Source organism: Littorina saxatilis, linkage group LG9 (genome assembly GCF_037325665.1).
Source record: "Littorina saxatilis isolate snail1 linkage group LG9, US_GU_Lsax_2.0, whole genome shotgun sequence".
NCBI classification, from domain to species: Eukaryota; Metazoa; Mollusca; class Gastropoda; order Littorinimorpha; family Littorinidae; genus Littorina; species Littorina saxatilis.
In genome coordinates, this window is record NC_090253.1 from 22,833,103 (window position 1) to 22,853,782 (window position 20,680).

Genomic DNA, 20,680 nt, shown 5'->3' on the forward strand with positions numbered 1-20,680 from the left:
AAAGAAACTGGCAATGCAAAGTTTATCTTCGACCGACAAAGTATGAGATATGTGGCAACAAGTGAAACATCAATACGCTTGATAAGTTTCATCTTCTGTGGGAATGGTGCGGCAGAGTCACCTCCCCTGAAAGAGCATGTTCGAACAGACGAATTTTCCCAGGCAAACTGAGGTTGTTGTTCCTTTATGGTTACTTGCACTGCGTGCGCGACTGAAGAAAAATAACGGTAATGACTATGATCGTACTCGTTATTAACCAAAAGATATGCTGTTTTATCTCAGCCAGAGTTGTTCCCTGAATTTGTCTTTGACTGGCGAAGAGCGGGCTTCTCAGCCTCCACTGGACCACTGCCCACACCACAGCCCGTTGGCACAGGCACTTGACAACGGGTGAGCAGGGGCTGAGTGAGGGTTATTATATGGATTTTGGTAATCTTGAACTTTAGTGTGTTAAGTTCATAGCTCACAATCCAGTTGCGGTAATCTTGAACTTAAGCGTGTTAAATTCATAGCTCAGAATTGAAAGGCATTTAAGTCTCCAAATTTGAAGAACCTGCACTTGTAATCATAACAACGAGGGCCCCAAAGGGGGGGTATCATCACGATCACGGGAAGGGAAATTTTCGCTTTCACGATCACAGTTACCTTGATTTTTGTTTTCACGATCACGAACACCAGTGGCAAATCACGGTCACGGTAAAAGTTGCATGTACAGAAAGCACGTGTCAAAGTAAACACAACCACACAGTAATTCGCTCCTCTGGATCTATTGTTTATTCAACACAAAGTGACAACTGTTGCACTTTTTTATAATTATTTTTTGAATTCTCTTTCATACACACATAGAAATACATATCATGATTTGTAATCAGTAACAAGAATGTTGTTTTCATTGGGTTTTTTTTTCTCTCCCTCTCTCTCTCTCTCTCTCTCTCTCGTTCTCTCTCTCTCTCTCTCTCTCTCTCTCTCTCTCTCTCTCTCTCTCTCTCTCTCTCTCTCTCTCTCTCTCTCTCTCTACACTCATACACATTCAACCCCCACACCCTCACTCACACACATGAATATATACTTGCACAATTTCACATTTCCAGAGCTAAATCTTGTAAACCCATTTTCTCAAAAACTATTGGGTGGATTGAAATTAAAGTACATGTATGTGTGATGGGTTCTTTATTTTCAACTTTGCCGTACAATTTGAGGTACACCATCGCCTGGTTCCATGGCCTTGAATAAAAAACAGGAATGCTACAGACCAAAAACGGTTTTACCTGAAAGAAGCGCGCAGTACCAGTAGCGAAGCCACAAGCCTGAGCCTGCGAAGCAGGCGAGCCAACTAGGGGGGGGGGGGGGGGGGGCATGCCCCCCCGGAAATTTTTTCAAAAAACGGTTAAAATCTGTGCAATCTGGTGCATTCTGGGCATCATTTTAGGGGTTGTAATAGTGTTGTGATCTTGTTAAAAATCCCATTTTAGCCTCCCCCCACCACCATTCAACACACCTCCAAACTGGTGAAAACAACACTACTGTGCGCTGGCTTCATTGAGACCGGCGCCCGGTCGCGTTGCGCGATATTCACACGGATCGTTTTTGCGGAAATTTTTCAACTTCACCGGAAAAAATTTTGAAAACGGCTTTATCGGATTTCCGGCAATTACCGGAAAAGTAGCATGCCTGACAAAATCCCCAACGAACATGACTTTGATCGTCTTTGACATGAGGATCAAGTGACCCAAACTGGCGCGTCTCCCCGCCATTGTTTCTGATATTAAAGTTTACAGGCGCTAAAATAAATCCAAGCTTAATGCAAAGAAGCGACAATTATCAATCAATCAATCAATCAATGAGGCTTATATCGCGCATATTCCGTGGGTACAGTTCTAGGCGCTCAGCAGTGATGCCGTGTGAGATGAAATTTTATACGGCCAGTAATTGCAGCCATTTCGGCGCATATTTACCTTTCACGGCCTATTATTCCAAGTCACACGGGTATAGGTAGACAATTATTAACTGTGCCAAAGCAATTTTGCCAGGAAAGACCCTTTTGTCAATCGTGGGATCTTTAACGTGCACACCCAATGTAGTGTACACGGGGGGGAGTTCGGACACCGAAGAGAGTCTGCACACAAAGTTGACTCTGAAATAAATTTCCGCCGAACCTGGGATCGAACTCACGCTGACAGCGGCCAACTGAATACAAATCCAGCGCGCTACCAACTGAGCTATATCCCCGCCCCATTAGAATTTATGCCAAGCGTGTCCACGTTGCTGGGATGAAAAACACATTTCTAGTTTCGGTTTTGGCTAAACGCAGACTCGATCTCGAGCCAGTCGAGGTCACACTGAGCGAGTGACAGCCGGACGTGGCAATGTCGACAATGTCAATGATCTCACTCAAACTCAAAGATCTTGAACAAATTTCAAGATCTTTGCCTACATTCAGAACAGTCATAGAGCAACATAGATCAACATACCTTGATATTTCGTCTTCAGAAAGACCGACCCGTAGCCTGACCTTTCCACCAAGGAAGGCAATCTCGCCGCCTGCTTTGGTCTGGCTTGAATCCACAAAATATAACAGAAGTTCGATGACAGTACCGCTGCACGCCATTTTTGATCTTCGAATTCGAATTGCACTCAAAACTTTTGCACGAAGCCCTTCCATTGGATGAAGTTTGGCAGACTTTTGCAATTTGCCTTCTGATTGGATCTCTTTTTGTCAGTGTGTAATTGGTTCTTTTAAAGGGAAGCAATCGCTCTCAAAATCATATTTCTGAATGTGTTGTTGCTTCCCTTCAATCGGGGTTGGCTCCTTACCGAATAGACTAGAGGATCATAGAGTGTAATACAGCTGTGAAAAATGTACGTTGAAAATAAAATGCTTTGCAATAATGCCCATCACGATCACGAAAACAAATGACGATCACGATCACGAGACTTGATTTTTTTGTCATCACGGATCACGGGCAAAGTCCCATCACGATCACAGAAATGGAAATTTCGGCAATCACGGTCACAGAAAGGTCAAAAAACGCCAATCACGATCACGGTTTTAAACCCTTTGGGGCCCTCAACAACCATAGACCTATATTAGGTATAGGTCCCTGTAACAACTTAACAAGTAATTTTAGATCCCTTTGAAGTTACGGAATGACCTCCAATGAACTGTACGAATACATTTCGTTTACATGGGTCAAAGAAGAAATTCATCCGTATGAGCGGACAAGGGAGACAACTCTTTTGTGTAAATGATGTCCCGGCCATGGTTGACAACGTACGTGCATTTTCGTCGATTGAACAACCAAATTAATTACTTATGCTTAAGTTTGGAGCTCAATCTGTCAATTAATTTCACGACAAATGTTCTTTGGCTTGCTTTTGTATGAAAAATAAGTAAAGAATGTCACTGGATTTTGAGCTATGAATTTACACACGCTAAAGTTCAAGATTACCCCAGTTGCATAACTGACTTTAATCAAACCAAAGAATATTTATCGTGAAATTAATTGACGGATTGTACTCCAAAATTAAGCATGGTTAATTAAATGGGTCATTTGGTAGACGAAAATGATGAGAAAATGCACACATAATATCGACAGAGTTGTCTGCCATCCTTCGAAAAATTGGCTGTGCCGATGTTCACTTCTAAAAGCTATGTAAATGAAAGGCATCTTCAATAAGGGTATGAAAAATGACTTGTTAGGCTCACTAGAGCAGGTTCTGCAAAATTGGAGGCTTAAATTGCAGTGGATTGTGAGCTATGAATTAACAACCCGAAAGTTCAACATTAGCATAATGCTATACCAATACCATACTCTCAGTTAGTAGTATTAGGCAGGATAACACACCCAGGCCATCCTATAGCACCCACCCACCCGGTTTCCAGTGCCTGTGTTTTATATCTCATCCCCCATACACCTCTCCCACATCTCGTAAAGCTAAAATATAACAGACAAATTAAACTCTAATGAAAATGTGTGATGTTGTGCATAAGTTAGAACTATATCATATTTTAGATATTTTGACTTCAGAAGTAAACAAACAAGTTGAAACAAGTCAAAGATATTATGAACAAAAATGTTTCATAAATTGCAGATGAAGACCAGACTAAACTCAGGAATATTTCACTTTTTAGCTGTATTAATCAAGCCTCACTCACCGTTAGTGAGATAGTGTTTCACCACATATTGAACCTGCATATTTGCAGTTATTTTATTGTGTTTAACTTTAAGAGAATCAAGGACATAGATATGTTTTCATTGCATGAAATAAAAGCAAAGAAATTTCATTCTCACCTGGGATATAATAAAATGGCTTTGTTGCAGGTGTAACATGTACTGATGTAGAAAGATGTGACACTGCACTGACAGTACTACGTACCTGCCAAATGCCCATGCAGAAACTGACTTAAAAGTAAACGAGGCTGTCTTAATTACTCAAGAACAGCATGTCCATCATCACACTTCAACTGGGCCAGTGTGGCAACCAGGTCGGAGGTCAGCTCTTCAATGCTGTTATGGATGACCTTCATGCTTCACCGCTTGCCGTGAACGTTCCACCACGCCAAAACAGTGACTACATTCAAGAGTCAAAGGAGACATTTTTCTCCGAGCAAAAGAACTCATCAGTGCCTGTTGCCCGCGCTGTGATGGTGGACATGGAAACGAAAGCCATTACACAGACAATGATGGAAGCCAAGAAATCTGGAAGGTTTGATTGTTTTTGTATGTTGTATCCCAATCAGTAGAAATTGACTAATATGTGTATAGCTTTCCCAAGATTTACTCTTCATCGAGTCTGTAAATTTACCTTCGTTTTAGAACTTACTCCCTTTTCCGACCCAACTCTTTTCTTTTCTTTTTATATGTTTTTTTTATAGATTTTTTGCAGTCTTAAAAAGAATGTGCCTGTGATGTCAGGCACCTCTGATGATAAGACACCTCCCATGATAGAACACCTGCTGTTGTCCTGTTGTATGCTAAGTTTACAAGAATGTACCGTACTTTCCGGGTCATAAGGCGCGACTTTTTTCCTCGAGTTCGACCCCTGCGTCTTGTATAACGAAGCGCCTAATCCGTGTATGAAATACGAAAAAAATCAAAGAGACCGCTTGAGTACCAGTCAAACAACTTGTGATAATGCATGTTTCAGCTACTAGGTACTGCCCTGCCTTTGATCTGGCCGCACACACAGATTTCCACTCTGTTAAACTCGGTCACTGACCGGTCACTGACCCCGATGCAGGAAGTGTTTCCTCTCTCAGATATGACAGGGGAACCACCTCTCATGGCAAAAACTGGGTCATTGACCCCTGGGAAGAAGGTCGTGTCTTTTAACAAGGCCACCCAGCTATCACAATGCCTTTGATCTGGCCGCACACACAGAGCACACATATTTTCACTCAGTTAAAGTCGGTCACTGACCGGTCACTGACCCCGATGCAGGAAGTGTTTCCTCTCTCAGATATGACAGGGGAACCACCTCTCATGGCAAAAACTGGGTCATTTTGGTGCGCCCTATCGGCCCCCTGCGTCCAATGGGTGACTGGATTACAATTTTTTTTTAAAAGAAGGGGGTGCGTCTTAGATAACGAAGCGCCTTGTCACCCGGAAAGTACGGTAAGAGCCGTAGGAGCTATGGAACCTGCAATGCAGAGCCACTTTAGCATGGTCACAAGGGTGCCTTCTCATGTTTGAGGTTCTCATCGCAGGTACGACTGCAACGTGACAGTTTTACCTCAAGGCATGTTCATAATTATCCCCTCAATTTAGTTTCTGAGAAGAACACAGTAAACAGATGATAAAAAAAGAATACTTCTTTGTGGCCCAGTTGCTCAGTAATGGTAGAGCACTGGACTTATGATCCTAGGGTCGCAGGTTTGAATCCCGGCCGGGACGGACACGGGTCAATTTTATGTGCACTCAGCTTTTAGGCATCAAGGTGATCCATGTTCCACCCCTGTGACACATAAAAGACCTTGGTCATTCTGCCATAAGTGCATGTGGCTGATTACACCTAAACACGAATACACCTGGGTAGCGCGACTCTGTTGTTGCTAGCTTTCCACCGGGAAGAAGCGACCTGAATTTCCCAGCGATGGGACAATAAAGTAATGAAAATGAAAAAAATAAAAATAAATAATGATAACATACATGTTCCTCACAGATGGTTGTACCCCGACAAACAGCAACTTCACCAAAAGCGAGGCTCCGGCAACAACTGGGCCCATGGTTATTGTCTTCACGGTCCAGAGGTGCGAGAATCCATTCTGGAGATGGTCCAACAAGAAGCGGAGAAGTGTGACCGCCTAGGGGGATTCCTGTCTCTTCTCAGTCTGGCTGGCGGCACCGGTTCCGGGGTTGGAGCTTACGCGACAGAGATGTTGAGAGAGGAGTTTCCACAGGTAGGTAAAGGATGCAAGCTAGGCCTTTTGTGCATGCGTGTGTGTAAGTTTGTGTGTCTGCTTGTGGTCACCTGTGTGAATTAATGTTGGAAATATCTGAAGTCTTTGAATATGTGTCAAAAGGCTAATTGAGTCTATTGTGAGTGGGGTGTTTTTTTCACGTTTTATAGACTATGGTTAATTATTTTTTTCCTATATTTCTAAATTCTTGAAAGATATGTATTACTGCCTGTAGTACCTGGAACAAAGTTAACACACACACACACACACACACACACACACACACACATGCGTTCATGGACATGTGCATGCAAACATCACATGCGCAAGACACTTGTATACTTTTACATCCCCACTGTTCCTTATTGTCATGCGTCCACAGCTTTTTCAGAATGAGTAATATAAGACTATGTCTCTTGTGCTTATTCATGTTGATATATATGCATACTCTTTCTTTGTTCGTACAGGCTTTTATGGTGAATCAAGTGGTGTGGCCATACAAGACAGGGGAGGTAATCGTCCAAAACTACAACGCAGTGCTCACCCTCTCCCACCTGTACCAGACTGCGGATGCCATTGTCGTCATGGAGAACGATGAACTGCACAAAATCTGCTCTCAGCTTTTAGGCATCAAGGTGATTGTTTTGTGTGATTATACGATTGTGGGATGCTGGTTGTCCAGGCATACACATGCTTAGTTGGATGGCTTGACTGCGTGATTAGGGACTAGCTGTTTGTTTGTCAAATGTCTCATGTAGCATCTGGTATCATCCACTCCTGTCTGTTTAAGTTATTGTTGTTGAGCATGCTCGCGCTTTACACTCGTGGGGCCACTAGGCACAGAGAAGGTGACTGTCATCCAAATGGGAGGAATACATTATGTGCAATGCTGACCCGCTCACTTGAAAATGTCATTGTCAAAGTTCTGAAGAATTAAGTGAAATTGCACAACCGTTTTCAATCACCCCGCCATATATGCAGCCATAGTTTGTCGTCTGAGAGTACTGTCTGTATAAGTGAGCAGAAGGAGTTTTGGAGTTGTAAATTATTTGTGAAGCCGATTGTTTGTATGTACTTACTCAGAGATTGAATTTTTTTCATTGATGCAGCCAAGTCAAGTCTCCTGTTTTCTTTGTTGAAGGAACTCTCAGTTTGAATACACCATTACATAATGTAATTCATACGAAGTCACACTCCTGTATGAGTTAGCATGCTGCCTTAATTCTTGTAATGAATTTAGTGCGTTATTCTACCGTAACACTGTGCAATGATAAAAGTAAACATTGATTATTATTCCGCTTACGATATAATTTTCTGCAGCGCATTTCTTTTCTGGACATCAACCGAGTGATTTGTCACAAGCTGACCAGCTTCCTGCAGCCAGCCCAACAAACACACTCCACGTTTACATCTTCAACACAGGACTTAGGTAACAGCAGGCATACATACTATAAAAGAGATCGCTCACTTGAATGTTAAACATGTAACTATTCACCTTATTGGAACAGCATCAGCTGTTTTGGCACATACGAGTGCAGGCGCCCAAAAAATAGGGCATGACGGAAGTATGTATGTGATACCAGGTCAAAGGTGGTTAAGACCATCTTGGTTAAAAAAAATGCTTTACGTCACATTTTGATGAATTTGACGTCTCGTGGATCAGGTGACATTTCTGGCTTCAAATTCCATATTTAGGCCAATTTTAGAGAGAGTGAGCGATATGTATATTTCAATAATGATATAGTAAGATCTCCAGACTAAATATCAGGCAGTTAGCTATTGTTTGAGAGACTTAACTTTCATTTTCATGTTCCTGTGGTCAACTTTCAAAAGGTGTTTTTGTGGGGGGTTGATTCACAGTAAAAGGAGACATTGTGTATGCTGGCAATCTGTTGTAATTGTATGCAAATTTAATTTCATCATCTTCTTCTTGTTGATCACATTTATATTGTCAGGCCCGACAGCGAGACGAATGAAACTTTCATCATCAAATTTGATTTTTAGCTTTTACTGACTTTTGCTGCTTCTTATTTCAAACCACAGCACTTTTTATTCCCCTGAGTTAGTCAAATTACCAAGAATATTGTAACCGACAAAGATGATTTTCACAAATGTTTTGGGTCAATTTCAGGATGGAAGCTTCAGCATCTGGTTCCTCATCCAGAACACAAGCTGCTGACCATTCGCAACATCCCACAGGTCTCTGAGCGGTCCATGGAGTTCAGCACCTTTCAGTGGACAGGGCTGTTAAAACACCTGCGACAAATGCTCATTGCTAGCGCCTACATGGAAGAAGGTTAGTGTTATGGTGGACGGGCGCTGTGGCGGGGTGGTAAGACGTCGGCCTCTTAATCGGAAGGTAGAGGGTTCGAATCCCGGCCGCGGCCACCTGATGAGTTAAGTGTGGAGATTTTCCGATCTCCCAGGTCAACTTATGTGCAGACCTGCTAGTGGCTTATCCCCCTTCGTGTGTACACGCAAACACAAGACCAAGTGCGCACAGAAAAGATCCTGTAATCCATGTCAGAGTTCGGTGGGTTATAGAAACACGAAAATACCCAGCATGCTTCCTCCGAAAGCGGCATATGACTGCCTAAATGGCGGGGTAAAAACGGCCATACACGTAAAATTCCACTTGTGCAAAAACACGAGTGTACATGGGAGTTTCAGCCCACGAACGTAGAAGAAGAAGAAGAAGTGTTATGGTGAAGATTCCTTCTGTACAGTTGGCCTTCCATTGTTTGACCTCAAAAGAAAAAAATCTGAAAAAGTTCGGTCTTAAAAGAGAGTGTCTTACAGTGGAGGCGATTTTTCAGACTTTATGGTTTAAAACACCGGGAGTCTTTAACGGGCTTTATTGTACAGTAAAACCTGTCTCTAAAGGACACCCTTGGGGTATGGTAATTGTGTCCCTATTAGACAGGTGTCCTTTCTTCAAAGGTGGAGGGGCCGGGGCAATATTTTACAAAGAGCACGTAAAATGTACAAGACACTTTTTGTCAATCCTGGAGTATGTAATTTATTTTTCAACACAAAACACAAGGTAAAAACTTAAATAAAATTACTTGGATAAAATAAACTTTAATAAAATTACCAGATCATTGTACAAGGCGCAGATTGAGGGCGTTGACAGGAATAGAGAGAGAGAGAGAGAATTGAGCTATTGAATACATATGGGCCAACAGCCCCTTTCAATGGATTGAACATGAGACTCACTGAAAATGTGAGTAAACAAATGATACATGTAGCAAATAACAACATCCCCCCCCCACCCTCCACCTACCCCGTTCGCTACACACACTGTGCATTCAAACTTACGCAAGTCGGACGTCACAAAGCTAAAAATAGCTGACTCTTCATCGGTGGTTCAACGGGAAATTCCAATTTTTTTCAAGGCAGCGACACGCTGCTCTAAAGTCAACGCTTTTCTTTTTCCTGCTGGAGATTCCATTTTCAAACACAGTACTGTTGCTTTTGGTTGTGACTGTATCCACAATGCGGAAAAGCGAAAGTGAGCGAAGCGAAAGTGAGTCTCCATCTAAACAAGCCACTGATTGGTCAGAGAAGGGACAGGACAACCAATCAACAACCATTTGTGCTACGGCTGCCGAGCACTGACTTGAATAACAGTTGCGTTTTCATGTACGTAGTGTCCGTTTGTGACAGTGTTTACACTTCCTACGGTCCGAAAAATCGTGTCCGCGTCCGTAAGTGGCAGGTGTCCGTCCGTTAAAGGTTAGTTATTGTTGAAATCGTGTTCGTTCCATGATAAACTGTCCGTATGTAGCAGGTGGCCGTTACAACAAGGGTCCGCTAGACTCAGGTTTTACTGTATCACATTTTCCCTCACTACAGAGAGAATTGGCACATTTGTATGAGTTTCTCCATATTTCAGTCGATGGGAGTTGGGACATGTCTCAATCTAAAAATTGACATTTTCCTCAAAGTGTTAAAACAAAGTCTAACAAATCAAATCAGTGGTTTCACAATAATGTAACAAAGTGCATCTGGACTTTTAGTTCTTGTTCAAGTGAAATGAAATTCATATTACAGGTGCAGTATAATTTATGATACTCACCTGTTCTCCTGACTTGCAGGTATTGACTGGCGTGTGAAGGCAGTGCAGACACCGCGTGGTTCCTCCCCCTACGACCGCTCGCTTGCAGCGTCCCTCATCCTTCGCGGCAAAGACCTTACGTCAGCAGACCCTGGTGTCTTCAAAGACCCCGCTCTTTTCCCTTCATGGATGTCACCAGAAATGTCGTTCAGTGTATCCACCCAGCCGCGGGCGTTCTATGGCTATGAGAAGAGTGCGTCTTTGATAAGCAACAGCAGATCCGCCACTCGACCGCTGGACCACATTTTGGACAAAGCGTGGAACATGTTTGCATCACGAGCGTATGTGCATCAGTACGTGAGGCGTGGATTGAGCGAAGAGGATTTTCTCGATGCGTTTGTGACCTTGGAACAGGTGGTGTCTAGCTACAGTAACTTGTGATCGATGCACTGGGATGTCAGTGATGTGATATTAGACGTGTGTTATCTGGTGATGGCAGCTTTGCAATTTCTGTGTGGCTGGACCATACTCTATACCTTCAGCAGATTATACTTTAGACTGCACAGTCGGCATGATGTGTATGACTCATACTCTCAGCGACCACATGTGGAGACACGGAGCTCCTCAGTGGTTGGCCTACAATGTCATGGGTTTGTGTGCCTCAGTATTTCCAAGGAAAAGGAACTCTTCGACAACCCCAAGAAACTTGAGTTATTTCTGAACATTGTCTATTTTCCGAGATGCAGGCACCTTTGTGATGCTCTGGTTCGAACAAGACCTAGGAAGCACAATGAAGGTTAATAAGACTTGGACAGCTTCTAACCCGCCATTGGTGACCTGCTGTTAATGTCAGCAACCTTAGTTTGGGAGATCACTGCCAAACTGGTGATTGGTAAAGCAGGCATTGCCCATTATTTGAATAGCTTCTTCACCAATTACAGTTTCACTGTCTCGCCACAGGTAGAAGTTATTCAATCGGACATCTTCACCCTAATTGAAGAGGTTTTTGCGACCTTGAAACTTGTGCTGACTGCATGGTTGCGAATTGCTCGTGTCGTGTTAAATGTTTCAAGCGCAAAGAGCATAATTGTAAAGTTATGATGTTGCGCTATATAAATGCTCATTTATTATTATTATTATATTATTGTGCAAGTGTGTGTGCATGAATGAAAGATGTGAAAATGTAAAAATTGGGTGAACAAGAAGGGCAAAGCCCATACGACTCACATGCTTGACCTTGACCTTTACATGACCTTCAGGGTCAAGGTCAAATAACTAAACCTAGCAATGACATACACTAAGAACTGCTTTACACATTTTTCCTACCAAAATACATGTGACCTTGACCCAAGGTCAAGGTCATCCAAGGTCATGCAACACAAAGCTGTTAATTCAAGACATAGGAAGTACAATGGTGCTTATTGGCTCTTTCTACCATGAGATATGGTCACTTTTAGTGGTTCACTACCTTATTTTGGTCACGTTTCATAAGGGTCAAAGTGACCTTGACCTTGATCATATGTGACCAAATGTGTCTCATGATGAAAGCAAAACATGTGCCCCACATAATTTTTAAGTTTGAAACAGTTATCTTCCATAGTTCAGGGTCAAGGTCACTTCAAAATATGTATACAATCCAACTTTGAAGAGCTCCTGTGACCTTGACCTTGAAGCAAGGTAAACCAAACTGGTATCAAAAGATGGGGCTTACTTTGCCCTATATATCATATATAGGTGAGGTATTCAATCTCAAAAACTTCAGAGAAAATGGGAAAAATGTGAAAAATAGCTGTTTTTTAGACAACATTTATGGCCCCTGCGACCTTGACCTTGAAGCAAGGTCAAGATGCTATGTATGTTTTTTGGGGCCTTGTCATCATACACCATCTTGCCAAATTTGGTACTGATAGACTGAATAGTGTCCAAGAAATATCCAACGTTAAAGTTTTCCGGACGGCCGGACGGACGGACGTCCGGACGGACGGACGGACGGACGGACGACTCGGGTGAGTACATAGACTCACTTTTGCTTCGCATGTGAGTCAAAAAAAGGGTCCAAAGTCTACACACGTAGCTTCCACTGGACTTTAAAAAAAAGAAAATGTGGAAACTTTTCAAAATTAGGACAAATTTCAAAACAAGAACAAATAATTTAATTCCTTGATGCATTCTGCCAATTGTTTGCGTTTGCATTTGATTTCTTGTTTTATAAATTTTTGACATTTAAATTGAAGAAGAAAGCAAGGTCATGGTCATATTTATCACACCAGCAAAAAAAGTGCCAGTCACACAAGTAAACCAAACACATACACCATTGGCTTCTGCTGTTGCAAACACAATGAAAGAAGAGACAAACAGAGATGAAACGAATAGGTTTTTTTTCAAGCAGACTTTCTCTCATACAAGTGTTTCCATTGAGCACCGATTTGATTCCATTTTTATATTTATCATGCACACAATTAAGTTCTCGCCAGCATACCACCATTCATACGAGGTGCAGAACTAAGGAGGCAGATAGTACATAGACACAATTTATTCACAAACAGATCAATTACTATTCATTCGGGTTTTTTTCAAAACACACACGCACATTCAAGTCAGTTACAAACAGTTTATCAAGAGGACTGCAGACAAAGTGGACAGACAGATCATGGGGTTACTAGCATCGCTCTGTGCAGAACAATATGAAGCGTCAACAATGTCCAAAGATGCGTTGTCAAGGCATAAGGCCCTGTGAACAGTGTAGTGTTTTAGACGGTCATGATGAAATATTCACATAAAAATTAAAAGTGTATGTTCTGCATTTTACCAGATCAGAAGTCCTCAACATTTCACAAAGGAACATTTTCATCATAATCCCACATCAATAAAAATGGCGAGACCTAAGCACTTTTGACAATGTTGCGAGAGTGAGCAAGTCTGAATTAAAAAATACATGTAGCTGGTATCCACTGATACTTCAAATCCAAACTTAGCAAAAGAAAAACAACATGGATATATATATACAAACAAACCCTGACTTTTCTCAATGAAATCCGATACTTACTCGCTAGCAAAAACGTGAAGCAAAAACAATGCAGACAGCTAATGAAAATAAACACACACAAAAACAGCAAAACTAAAAACAAAAGCTCTATCTTGCTTTTTAAACTAAATTCATAACACGCCCAATGGCTTCTGATCTTTTCTCTAGTTCTACCCGTTCTGTCCGTCTCAGTAACCAGCGTGGTAACAGCCTGGTAACATTTTACAGCTCCGCAGCTCTCATCCACATTGAGAAAATCGTGTAATGTGTGAAGTTTGTTTGTTTGCTTAACGCCCAGCCGACCATGAAGGGCCATATCAGGGCGGTGCTGCTTTGACATATAACGTGCGCCACACACAAGACAGAAGTCGCAGCACAGGCTTCATGTCTGACCCAGTCACATTATTCTGACACCGGACCAACCAGTCCTAGCACTAACCCCATAATGCCAGACGCCAGGCGGAGCAGCCACTAGATTGCCAATTTTAAAGTCTTAGGTATGACCCGGCCGGGGTTCGAACCCACGACCTCCCGATCACGGGGCGGACGCCTTACCACTAGGCCAACCGTGCCGGTCCAATGTGTGAAGTAGACAACGCAAGAAAAGTGACTGAACAAGCTGCTCCCCCAAACCACAACACAAGCGTTAAAAAAAAGAAGCTACAGCTCATCTGCCAGGTGAGGTCTCATGTGTCTTGCTTTACAATCAAATTTGTCAAAATTACACCAACATCTCCTTGCCACTTAATAAAGGGGGCATTTTATTTACAGTTGTAAACATTTTCTTTCCTGTCATGCCCTATGACAATACATGTAGTAAAATTAATCTTGAGTATCTGCATCAATTTCATAGTACACTGCGACGGGCGCAGTGGCGTGGTGGTAAGACGTCGGCCTCCTAATCGGAAAGTCGTGAGTTCGAATCCCGGTCGCTGCCGCCTGGTGGGTTAAGAGTGGAGATTTTTCCGATCTCTCAGGTCAACTTATGTGCAGACCTGCTAGTGATTTAACCCCCTTCGTGTGTACACGCAAGCACAAGACCAAGTGCGCACGGAAAAGATCCTGTAATTCATGTCAGAGTTCGGTGGGTTATAGAAACACGAAAATACCCAGCATGCCTCCCCCGAAATCGGCGTATGCTGCCTGAATGGCGGGGTAAAAACGGTCATACACGTACAAATCCACTCGTACTAAAAACATGAGTGAACGTGGGAGTCTAAGCCCATGAACGAAGAAGAAGAAGAAGAAGATAGTACACTGCAACTTCCTATTTCAAGACCCTCACTTTTAAGACCCTGCTGTCAAAGATTTTAACTTTTGTCTCGGCCAGATGTCGAATCCGAGACCAGAAATGACACACTTGTCATGAACAGCCCTCAGGAGTTTTCTTCTTCTGCGTTCCCGTCGCCATGCTAGACTGTCCAGGTTGTTGTTGTGATGAAGTCTGCAGTTCCCCACAGGGACTCCCCTGGTCCCTACAAGGCTACAGTTTCTACTTCAGGTCCACCATCTGCGGCCAGAATTCGCTTCTCAGGTCCGCAAATGTAAGGCATGTCTGGAGGACATGTTCTGGGGTCTGCGTGCCTGTTCCACACTGGCAGCCATCTGTGTGGGACATTTTCAATCTCATCAGTTTCTTCTTCTTCTTCGTTCATGGGTTGAAACACCCACATACACTCGTGTTTTTATGCACGAGTGGGATTTTACCTGTATGACTGTTTTTACCCCGCCATTCAGGCAGCCATACGCCGCTTTCGGGGGATTTCTCATCAGTTTAAGTGAGCATCTGTTGCCTTTTTGGGCTTCATAAGTTTCTGTCTTGCCTCAACCAAAAGTTGAAACATAGACCACAGAGATTTAATTGCCACAAGGTCACAGCCACATACCGTCAGTATGCATCTCTTTCAGTTTTTAAGTTCACATACGATGGCGTTCTCTGAGTTTGAGCTGCTTCGTGCTGAGGTAAGGAGATTACAGGCACCGGTGGCCAGTCAGGGTTCTCAGCGTTGAAAAAAAGGTGTGATATTTGAAGCTGCAGGTATGATCTCGTTTCATGCGGCAGGTTTGCCATGCGAAGAGCACAATTATCGAAGAAAACGTGCTCAGCGGACCTGAGGTGTGGCTGAACGTCGTCTTTGCTCTTTTTGTGGTTGTTGGTCATTTCTGTGAGGAGGGATTCTGTTTCATGATCTTCACCACTGTCAAATGTTCTCTTTTGTCCCTGGCTGTTGCTTGGAGTTGCACGCCTTGATGTGCCGTTGCTGTGAAGTGCGGAACTGGAAAGGGATGGCGCTGGTGGGGTGGCTGCACATGCACATACACACAAAGAATCACCAGTCATTACTGATAAAGTTTAAAATAAAAAGTTAACTTTGTGTACACCTTGGAGATTCTAACTTGAAAAAACATCTGGGAAAACTTCAACATGAAAGTTTTCTGTTTATGGTGAGCCTGCCTCTTGGCACACCACTGCTAATTACTGAGACTCTCCTGTTTATTTCCCTGAAGCCAAACAAAAAAAGGAATCTTTTTTTTTTAAATCTACACTTGACCCAACTGTGACTTGACATTTCATGAGGATCATCAAATGTTAGTCATGTCTACAGTTTTAATCAATCTCTGGAAGCATGTAAAGTTTCAAATAAATTTGAAGCTTGAAGTGACAAACCTTGAAGTCCCGTAGGTGTGAGGTGTGAAACTAGACAGGGATGGCGCTGGTGGGGTGGGGTGGCTGTACATGTGGTCATCTCGGGTTGACATGACATGTCCAGAGACAGGATTGGTCTGAAATTGTGAAAATACAGATACAAACACATGCATTAGTTGGTTTGAAACACACACACACACACACAAAGTATTACAAGTCACTACTGTGAAAGTCTAAAATAACAAGCTAACTTTGTGTAAACTTTGGAGATTCTAACTTGAAACAATCTGTGAAAACTGCTCATTACTGAGACTCTCCGGATTATTCAGCTTTCTTCTTCTTCTTCTGCGTTCGTGGGCTGAAACTCCCACGTACACTCGTGTTTTTGCACGAGTGGAATTTTACGTGTATGACCGTTTTTTACCCCGCCATTTAGGCAGCCATACGCCGTTTTCGGAGGAAGCATGCTGGGTATTTTCGTGTTTCTATAACCCACCGAACTCTGACATGGATTACAGGATCTTTTTCGTGCGCACTTTTAATTGGTCTTGTGCTTGCGTGTACACACGGGGGTGTTCGGACACCGAGGAGAGTCTGCACACAAAGTTGACTCTGAGAAATAAATCTCTCGCCGAACGTGGGGACGAACTCACGCTGACAGCGGCCAACTGGATACAAATCCAGCGCGCTACCGACTGAGCTACATCCCCGCCCATTCAGCTTTCAATTTGTTCAATTTTGGGCCTACACTTGAATCCCACTGTGGCCCAGTGACTCGGGAAGTACATTATGTAACGTTTCAAAGCTGTTGCTTCAAACACGTTGGGGGGAAAACAATCATTTTCCATTTTATGACCCAAACTCGACCCCGCTTTGAGACTGAAATTTGAGAAAAGTCAAACCAGACTTGGGGCAGGGTTTAAAGTCATCAATACAAAGAAGTGTGTACATTTTCAGAGCTGTTGCTTCAAAAACATCTCAGAAAACCTAGTCTAGTACTGTACATGTAATCATTAAGTTTCTTGTTCATTGCCCGATGATGGCCAGCTTTCCATGCATCATGTCCATTGAGACAAATCGTTGTCGACACGCAATTTTGGCACAAGTCGATTTCTACAACTTTTCCGGAGAGAGAGAAAACTGTTGAAACTGTTGTGGCCATGTTGTGGCCGATTTCTCCGATCAGAAGGGTCGGAGACTGTAATGTACACATTCTCTGGTAGAGTTACGCTGTATTCTCTCTGGGACTTACGCCATTTGCTGAACATTTCTGCACATCAAAAAAGTTACGCCATTTCTTCACGGGTGGATTTCACCACTTCCAGGTATCGCGTTTGGATTCTAAAAGCACCAGGTAACGGAGAATGAGTTGCTTACTTAACACTTTCTACCCCACCTATGTTGACCAAGTTTTTTTTAGCCGAGACCAGCTGTGCTGCAGCAGGTCACTCAGAATTGTAGTAACTGTGTAGTAACTGTGTATCAACACGATGGAATGCAGGCGTTAGATGGACGTTACAGGAAGCGACTGAAATGACTGTGTGTACGGATATATCCGTACCAGGTCAGATAGAGCCATATGAGTGGGTACGGATATATCCGTACCTGGGAGACAATGAGTTAAGTGCAACGAAAGTCAAAACCGCCAAAAATCGACTTACGCCAAAATTGCATAACGACAAAATATTGCTCGTTACTAAGGCTCACAGCCAACAAAAGCTGCAGTGATGTAAACCCCTAGATTTACCAAGTAGTTCTTGACAGAAGAAAAGTACTGCAAGTACCGTACACTTACTTTTCTGAGCAACTTGCAGAATCCTCATCCCCATACATGTCCCCTTCAGCATGGCGTAACTCTGCATTGTCAGAATACACTGTGGGGCCACAGTCATCCATGCTGAAAAACACAAAAACATTATCAATATCTACGGAAATGACAACAACAAAACAACCACAAAAACAACACACAAACAAACACAACCACTTACAATCAACCAACAAATAAGTCGCATCATGAAGCAATTTCAAAACATTTTGTCTATCTATCTGTCAGCCTGGATTTTAAAACAAAAGGCAACACGGAAAACCCGGGATCACTCATCATTGAATGTTTTATTTTGTCTGCACCTGCACATTTCATAAACCTAATTTTCTGAAATTTTGATTGATGTTTTACCTGCCGCTGTCATCTATGTGTCCTTCCAGGAAGTTCATGACGTACAGGAAGGGCCAATTTTGTGCCCTCTCCATCACTTTTGGATATTTTGTGGTGCGGATAAGTCTCTGATTCCTAACATACATGTTTTGCAGGCTGCCCCACTTTTTCTTCCAGTGCACACCTGAAAGTAGAAATACAATGTCAACAGGTATATATTTTAATTAATCATGACAGAGAGCCACCTGCAGTCCATTGCAAGTAATGGTGACAGTGTATTTTATTGAATTCTTTGACAAAATTATATTCTAATATCAAATAATAAACACTACAATAAAAGATGTTTTGAATAACATGCCAAGAAAACCCCACATTATTCAATTTTCTATTCTGTCTTTTTCAGTTTGGAAACTAGCCGCAAATTTGCTAGGCCTGTAAACACGCTTGACATTTAAGCAATGATTCTGATGCCACAGCGATGCCCAGCCAAGCGTGACCGTAGCATGTTTTAAGAGGCACGCAGCAATAACAGCTGTCAGCGCGAAACAGCTTGAATGTTCAATTTTTTTCTCATGTGTTTCTGTCCCGTTTTTGACCGCTCTTGCGATTGACACCTGCATCAGACGAAATAGCATAGCACATGAATTACACAAGGTAGCTTAACAAAACAATCTGTTCAGGGTAAATCATTGGTTTGACTGTCTTCTCGTATGTCAAAGTTGCAAAGTTTTGCCAATTGTGATTTTTTGTCGATTATTTATTCGGCCCTTCCGTTTTTGTCTGGTCAATTTGAAGGGTACCCTTACTTGAGCGGCTGTCACGTGATCCCTGTAAAAGAAATATTTATTCCAAAAGGTGATCCTGAAGGTTAAGTAAACGGCCTTAACTGGCATATAACGTTGTAATGAAATGACACGGGGATTAATGCTTTAATGGGGGTTTTAAATCTGTTGCAATAAGTTTTTGGCCAAGTTTATATACTAATGTCACACGCTTTCCTTCTTTGCCACTACTAAAGCAAACGTGTGCAAGATTGTATGTTACACACTTTGGAGCATGTGCAAGAACGGATTGAAACTTGAAATCGTCCCTCCAAAAGCCCCAAAATGCACACACGACTTTTATTTCTCCTGCTGTTGTCGTTTCTTCTCTTTACAAATTCTTCAACGCTGAGAATACTGAAAACGGCATCCCAGACGACAGTACTGTTTCCATACGCGAGTTTAGCTTCCCTTGGAAAGTGGCTCGCTTAGGAGGCCTGTTAGGCTGAAACAAGAAGGACAGAGTTCTGAACATAGATGACAAAGACCCCGAAAAGAACAAACATTTCGCGGATGCAGACACAGAAAGACGTCATAAAGAATGCGATGCTTCAAAAGATACAGACTGTGACGATGACTGTGACGTCATTCACGTATACCGAGACGTCATTCATAGTTGTTCGTTCACTTCCGTCAAAAAGTAGATCTCTCCACAATGGCTGCTCCTGTGTTTAGGTTTGTCAAGCTTGAGTACGCAAAACGTGTTTGTTCTCTGTTGAAGCTGTGAGACATAAATGCTATTCCGACTTGGTCGCGTGACAGAGTTTTCTTCCACACTCGATTAGCTGATGTCTAACTCAGCCTGACGACTTCGTTAGACAATAACGTAATCTCGTGTGGAAAAAAACGTCTGTCACACGACCAAGTCTGAATAGCAGGTAATGAGCAATGCAATCAGCCCCCCGTATCTTCCTTTCACACAAATTGCAAAAACATCACCGCATAACCTACCCTCCATATCACGCCGCCCAATGGTTTCTGCAATGTTTTGCCACAAGGTGAGCGCCTTGATAGGGTCCCTGTAGTCAGGGGATGTGGTGTCGTACAGAGTGGGATTCATTCGTACCAACTCAATTAACAGGATGCAGTCTTCCACACTGATCTTGCCGGGTATCATTCGCAACCTTTTTTTCCAAGAGAGAGAGAGAGAGACAAAGATAGGAAGGTAATGTTGCAGTGTAGTAATTCATAGCTTGTAATCCACTGCAAATTAAGCCTAGAAATTTGCAGAATCTGCATAACAGTCATTTTAGGTACCTTTGAAGTCCTGGAATGGTCAATAAACATATGCACTTTCTCATCATTTTTGTCAACAAAAATACCAAATTAATTAATTATGCTTAAGTTTGGACCTCAATCCGTCAATTAAGTTCACAATAGATATTCTTTGGTTTGATTAAAGGGACTTGTATCAAAAATAAGTCCAAAATGCCACTGGATTGTGAGCAATGTATTTACAACGCTTAAGTTCAACAGCACTGACGCAAATTTGCTAGGCCCGTTATCACTCGTAATATTTTTACAATGAGTTCTGTAACAAAGCCCACTCAAATGTAACCGCAGCATATTTCAAGA

The 20,680-nt window shown here is 42.5% G+C and overlaps 2 protein-coding genes across 3 annotated transcripts in view; one reads left to right on the forward strand and one right to left on the reverse strand.

The window, feature by feature from the left end:
* The first annotated feature begins 129 nt into the window (after positions 1-129).
* Positions 130-11,663, forward strand: LOC138975624 (tubulin delta chain-like). Its single transcript, XM_070348355.1, has 7 exons — positions 130-390; positions 4,323-4,707; positions 6,163-6,400; positions 6,868-7,035; positions 7,721-7,829; positions 8,532-8,696; positions 10,498-11,663. The coding sequence occupies exons 2-7, from the start codon at positions 4,445-4,447 to the stop codon at positions 10,896-10,898; spliced, it is 1,344 nt and encodes a 447-aa protein (XP_070204456.1). The 5' UTR covers positions 130-390; positions 4,323-4,444; the 3' UTR covers positions 10,899-11,663.
* A 1,311-nt stretch (positions 11,664-12,974) lies between these two features.
* The window catches only part of LOC138975623 (uncharacterized), a 36,244-nt gene continuing 28,538 nt past the window's right edge, over positions 12,975-20,680 (reverse strand). For both annotated transcript variants that reach the window (XM_070348354.1, XM_070348353.1), the window contains exons 16-20: positions 20,057-20,229; positions 18,306-18,468; positions 17,925-18,026; positions 16,151-16,266; positions 12,975-15,786 (exon numbers count right to left, since the gene is read on the reverse strand). In XM_070348354.1, coding sequence (XP_070204455.1) covers positions 15,371-15,786; positions 16,151-16,266; positions 17,925-18,026; positions 18,306-18,468; positions 20,057-20,229 — 970 coding nt within the window. In that variant the 3' untranslated portion in view covers positions 12,975-15,370. The remainder of the gene's footprint in view (positions 15,787-16,150; positions 16,267-17,924; positions 18,027-18,305; positions 18,469-20,056; positions 20,230-20,680) is intronic.